The sequence below is a fragment of the Limulus polyphemus genome, unplaced genomic scaffold (assembly GCF_000517525.1).
Source record: "Limulus polyphemus unplaced genomic scaffold, Limulus_polyphemus-2.1.2 Scaffold6932, whole genome shotgun sequence".
Taxonomy (NCBI): Eukaryota; Metazoa; Arthropoda; class Merostomata; order Xiphosura; family Limulidae; genus Limulus; species Limulus polyphemus.
This window is the reverse complement of record NW_013672542.1, coordinates 7,357-13,387: the sequence shown is the minus strand read 5'-3', so window position 1 is coordinate 13,387 and position 6,031 is coordinate 7,357. Positions and strand designations below refer to the sequence as shown.

The 6,031-nt window shown below is 32.9% G+C and overlaps 1 protein-coding gene across 1 annotated transcript; it reads left to right on the top strand.

Annotated features, from left to right (window-relative positions):
- The first annotated feature begins 3,884 nt into the window (after positions 1–3,884).
- LOC111089657 lies at positions 3,885–6,031 on the top strand. Its single transcript, XM_022402548.1, has 3 exons — positions 3,885–4,015; positions 4,446–4,530; positions 4,852–6,031. Exons 1-3 carry the CDS (start codon positions 3,986–3,988, stop codon positions 5,748–5,750), a joined length of 1,014 nt encoding a protein of 337 aa, XP_022258256.1. The 5' UTR covers positions 3,885–3,985; the 3' UTR covers positions 5,751–6,031.

The following is a 6,031-nucleotide window of genomic DNA, read 5'->3' as shown; positions in this document are numbered from 1 at the left end:
CCAGAAAGCAGTACATTACATCACAGGAAAGTATCAAAAGCTGTCCATTTAACCCAGTAAACAGTACGTGACATCACAGGAAAGTATCAAAAGTTGTCTATGTAACCCAGAAAACACTACGTGACATCATAGGAGAGTATCAAAAGCTGTCTATGTAACCCAGAAAACAGTACGTGACATCATAGGAAAGTATCAAAAACTGTCCATGTAACCAAGAAAACAGTACGTGACATCATAGGAGAGTATCAAAAGCTGTCTATGTAACCCAGAAAACAGTACGTGACATCATAGGAAAGTATCAAAAACTGTCCATGTAACCCAGAAAACAGTACGTGACATCATAGGAGAGTATCAAAAGCTGTCTATGTAACCCAGAAAACAGTACGTGACATCATAGGAAAGTATCAAAAACTGTCCATGTAACCCAGAAAACAGTACGTGACATCACAGGAAAGTATCAAATGCTGTCCATGTAACCCAGGAAACAATAAGTGATATAATTGAGAAGGATATTTAGCAGGAAAAGCAACACAAATTAGGGGTGCACAAGCTTCTTCCACAAAATATTCGTTCAACCATCACTTACCTCAAATAGTTGGAGAACAAAATGGGTATTCATACTATTCTATACAAAGACATGGTTGCTGAACACAGTATCTATGAATTTCTGTGTGATCACATTGTTGGAACAGACAGTGGAAACCCGTTGTCGTTGTACACTAGATGGAATGTAGAAAGTTTCCAGCGAGGAGCGGCGTGCTTTGGACATGACAGTGCAGCCTTTTGTAATAAAAACTATGTTGCAGAGATATAATTACCAGATAGAGCCTGACCAGTTTTAGCGACATAGGTTGTAATGGTCTGGAAAGGCTCCAAAGTTGTTTTAATATAATATAATCAATCTTAGTAATTATACTTTATTTGCTAAAGTTACTTATTAACAGATATATTGCCTTTACCTTGTTTCATCAAATTGAATTTGTGTCTGTTTCTGCCTTTGGAATGGGGTAATTATTTCAGGTGCAAGTAAATATGAGTTGGGAGATGAATATACTTATTTGGAATCAATCAGGTAGTCTAAGAATTGTAAGAATATTACATTAGAAGCTGATCTGGCTTAAAAGTGTGGTGTTTCATTATTCTTGCTTTCTCCTGTGCAGATGTTTATGGAATTATTTTCTTTGCCCCAGTATCCAGATTGAGTTCTAATAAAGTGTAGTACAGGATAGTGTCGTGCATTTTCTACTCTCTTAGTTAATATGTAAATATTTTCGAAATTTCTGCATTTTCTTCGGATGTTGAAAGTTTTTCAAGTAAATACATTTTTGCTTTCTGTCTGCATTTGTTCTTTAGAATTGTCTTTGGTGTGAGAAGCTGTGGTTTCTTTAGTTTTCTAAGACAACGTAGCAAGAAGTTGTAACACTGATCTTTTCACAAATTTTAGGAACTGTAGTTTTTTACTTATTCTAATGGTGATCTATTTATTTTCTTCTAATGTGCGATTTCGAAAAAAAAAAAACTTGTTGGTCCTGTTTTTCTTAATCTGCCTCACTTCCCGTTCTTCCTTATCTATTTTGAGCACTAGAAAGACGGAGCTTTCCATAACCCATGTTTTTCTTAAGAGGGTACATAATATAATAAAATATGAAAGAGCGCTGTGGCACCAAATGCCATAGAATAAAATATATATAGTGTAATATTAATACCACTGTAATTTTATTTACTAGCACGTCTTGTGGCAGAACATTCTTCGTTAGCTACATAAGTTTCCAAATGTTATTATATATTACTCAGGATCATTCAGAGAGAGACATTGGCAAACAAACTCGTCAGTAACGTTGTTTTTAACCTACAGCCCTTTTGTGTTTGCTGCTACAGACAGTTATCTACCTTGCTTATCCGATAACTCTGAACTGTAACAGTGACAAATAATGTAGTGCTGTGTTTATCATCCTTCACATTTGACGTCATTCTTCAAAAGTTCGATATTTCCTCGATATTTAGGCCAATGAGATAACATCTGAATTTTATTCCGGTTGTTTTCGTTAATTAAACCAAACTAAAGGCTGTTGAACTTAATCAAGGCTATTTTTATTATTGTGCGTAACTACATCAATCTTGATTCTATTGATTTCTTATGCCACTTTAGTAAAGAATGCAGTTATTAGTTTGACTCAGATTAGTTTAAGAGTGTATTTTTGTGAGCTCAGTGTTAAAACCTGTTGAAATATCAAGACAACACACAAAGTATTCTTTTCATTACTAGTGATTTACCCACTTTAATACGCATGCGAACATTTTCCTTTCTTGGCTACCAAAATGCATTTAACGTTCATGTTTCCCTTTAATGTGTACAAGTAAAAAATTGTATCTTTTTGCTAACAATGGTTTGAAATATTTATAAGTTCGAATAACTGGCCAGTTTTATGTATTGTTGATTGCTATCATACTTGGTTTTCGTTTAAGAATGTGTATGTTTCGAATAATCAGACAGCAACACAGTAAGGATAATTTATAGGTGTATATCTTGACATAATCTATTTGTTCAATATGGATACCATTGAATAATAAATGCAAAAAAAGTTGAAAAACAGTTTAGAATTCAAATTGGGAAACTAATAACACGGTTCATACTTTTGAACTGATATATTTCAAGGATGGCAGCCAACAGAGCCCACCGCCGTGTTTATTTTTTGTTTTGTTTTTATCTCTTCCAAATTACCCCCAGGGTGTCAGTCTTAAGACCGATCCAGTTAACTTAGTTTGTATGTGCAGTTATTTTTAGGGCCAAACATGACTGGACTGTGGATCTAAAGGTTTACGGTTGGCGTCCCCTTGCCGCAAAAATGCCCTATGAAATTTGAGGCTGTGGAATGCACTGTAAGGGTGACAGTCAATCCTACTATTCGTCCAGAATAGTTAAGTGTGAGAGTTAAATTGTTTTCATCAGAACATAATATGTCAGAGCACTTGATGGCACTCAATTTTTTTAATAATTACATTGTTTTTCCAGTGAAAGTATATATCTACTTTACCATTAACGTGTGAGGTTTTATGTACGCGCCGGATTCTTTACAGTAGGTGTCTGTGACTTGTTGGCGATAAATTTCAACGATAAATAAATAGCACACAGTCCACTTATTTCAAGATAATATATTAAAACAACTCAACTTCGTTACCCTGTTGGTTATCGCATTTATATTTAGTTGTGTGAAGATCTATCTATCTTTCGAACTGCATTTTGGACGCGCATTTAAAGCCCGACAGAGGCCTAGAACGTTCGATACCCTACGAGATATTATGATGCAATAATACTCAAATAACACAACGAGAAAAACTTAGAAGGTTCTAGTGACATGATGAAATAATATAACAATCACCAATTCATAACAACTGAACTACACAACTTATGATTCGTAAACAGTTACGTAAACAAGCTTGTGATAAACTATCGCTTCTAAAAATATGTAAGTTTAACACTCACGCTATATAACTATCTAAATTATAACTTTTGCATTAAACTTAAATGGCAAGAGTTGTGTGTATCAAAAAATTGGAATAATGAGCTATAATTCAAGTAATGAGGCCTGAAGAGAAAATTGTGTAAAAATGTATCACAAAACGAACCTAAGGAATACCAGCTTTCACAATGCTCGAATTAGCCAACAATAGAAACATATTTTTTCAATGGGTAAATAATTTTGCGCAACTTATTTTCAAAACATATGTGGGATATATTTATGTTTTTATTTTTGGACAGATGACAGCTGTTTTGACTCCTGACAGAGCACATATATATATTAGCTTTAATATAGGACGTGGGACAAAACAGATGCAGCTCTCTTACTTAATTAAATTACAGCATTTATAGGCTGTAAAACCACGTTCTTCGTACTGAATACGATAATCCCAACTGATAAGTAGATAAGCAGCATACCATATAAATGCTAATGGAAAGGCTATAAAATCCTTGGTTAAAGAACTCATGAAATATAACAAACTTAGACGAATAAAGGTATGCTTTCATTCACAGCTTTTAGTATATTTATGCTTGATCTACTGCATTTTGTATTTATGTTATTTTGGAAATTATTATTGTTTCATTCTTAATATACCTTGTTGGTTATTATGTTCAAGTATTATATATTTTCTTGTACTTAAGTTCAATGTGTGTGTCTGTGTACGCGCTCGTACGTTATTAGCCTTATTTTTATTATTTTGCAATGGCCACACGGTAAAATAATTCAGTAATGTTTCGATTTTATGAATGAAAGTTTCAATAAGCCGCAGAGCTAAATATTCCTTTTTGTTCTTACTTGACGAAGTCTTTCTTTTTAAATCCCAGACATCATATAACTTGAGACTGGCAGAAATATAACCATATAATACCAAATCTAAGATAACGATTATAATAAGATAATTAGTTTATTATATCGCTATTTCAGAAGCAGTCCACAATGTCGACCGACGTAGTTTTGTGCATCTTCCTTTTAATTGGCTACATATATCAAGTAAATGGGAGGCCAAAAGGTTGGTTCAAAATTATTTCTATTACTTGTATTTTGGTAGCTTAGGTTATTGTTGGTAATTAAATTGCTGTCAATGCAATGCCATGAAACAGAATAGATTCAAAATAGATTTCCACATCCAATAGGTATATGAAAAATACAAAATATCATAATTTTAACAACTTGCAGTGATGTTAATTCAATGTCCTAATAGTATTATGTAAAAAACAACAACATAGCTAATCATTTATCTTAGCTAATGAATGTTTTTGACGAATGACTGAAAGATAAAAATATTCTCTGTTTTTGAAGATACTGCTCTTATCTATTTTGTTTTTTCTAGATTTACATAAAGTGAAGGACATTGGTTATCTACAGTACTCGGATCCTGATGTAGAAGAAGATATATTTGCTTCCGTTCCTGAATTTGTTTCAGATTATTATAAATCAGAAGTTTTATTAAATGATGATGCTTTTAATAGAATTTCATTAAATGATGAAATCATGAAAGAACTTTCATTGGACGACCAGGTTTTAAATGCAATGCCTCTGCCTAGTAAAGTATTAGATAATAACGCAAAGGTTGATAGTACAACGAGCTCCTTTAGAAATTTTATTTTAGGGTTTATGGAAGAATTTCGCCAAGTGCTTTTGACAGGACTTTCTGGACTCAAAATTCCTGTTTTAGATCCAATGGTAATTCCAAACCAGCTGTATAACTACAATGGTGAAACTGTTCAGTTACAACTTCAGTTTGAAAACATCAATATCATTGGAATATCTAAATTTCGGTTGGAAAAGTTGAATACGAATGTTGAAAAACTACCTTTAAAGATTAATTTCACATTGAACATACACTCACTTATAGTGAAGACCAAGTGTTCTGGAAAGGGAACTTTTGCTAGCTTTATTCCTGTGTCATTTGAAAACATAAACGTCAATATAAAAGTTGAAAAGGTCGAAGTTATAGGGTCAGTAGAACTAATGATGTTGAATAAAAAACTGAAGGCCACAGGAGTGGATCTAGATGTTCAGTTTGGTATGCTGCAGATGGATTTCGAAGGGTTAGATACTGCAGAAATTTACTCTGATATTATAGAAACTCTTCAACAGCCAGTTATTGAAGAATTTAAGCCTAGCGTTTTGGGGATTCTTAAAGAGAACTTCTTTAAACTCCTAAATGTCAGGATGACAGAATTTGAGCCTTCAAGGTATGAAAGCGTACCAAGTGTGATGAACTAATTATGCACGCTTTTTAAAAAAGATAGTGTTCACTTTTGCGACCTGAGTCATAATGTTACTTGTTACACCGAAATCTTTTGAAGTACAAAGTTATGGTTATTAGATATTATTACAAAACTAACGATTTTTGCATTTTTCTCAAATTATACGATAAACTGAATATATTATTTTTGTATATAATGAAATAACAATTTAAAATATTCTTCTACCTATGAAACTCCACTATTATTTTTTGTCCTATAAATATTAATTTGTGTACAATTAATTTTAGAATTGCTCAA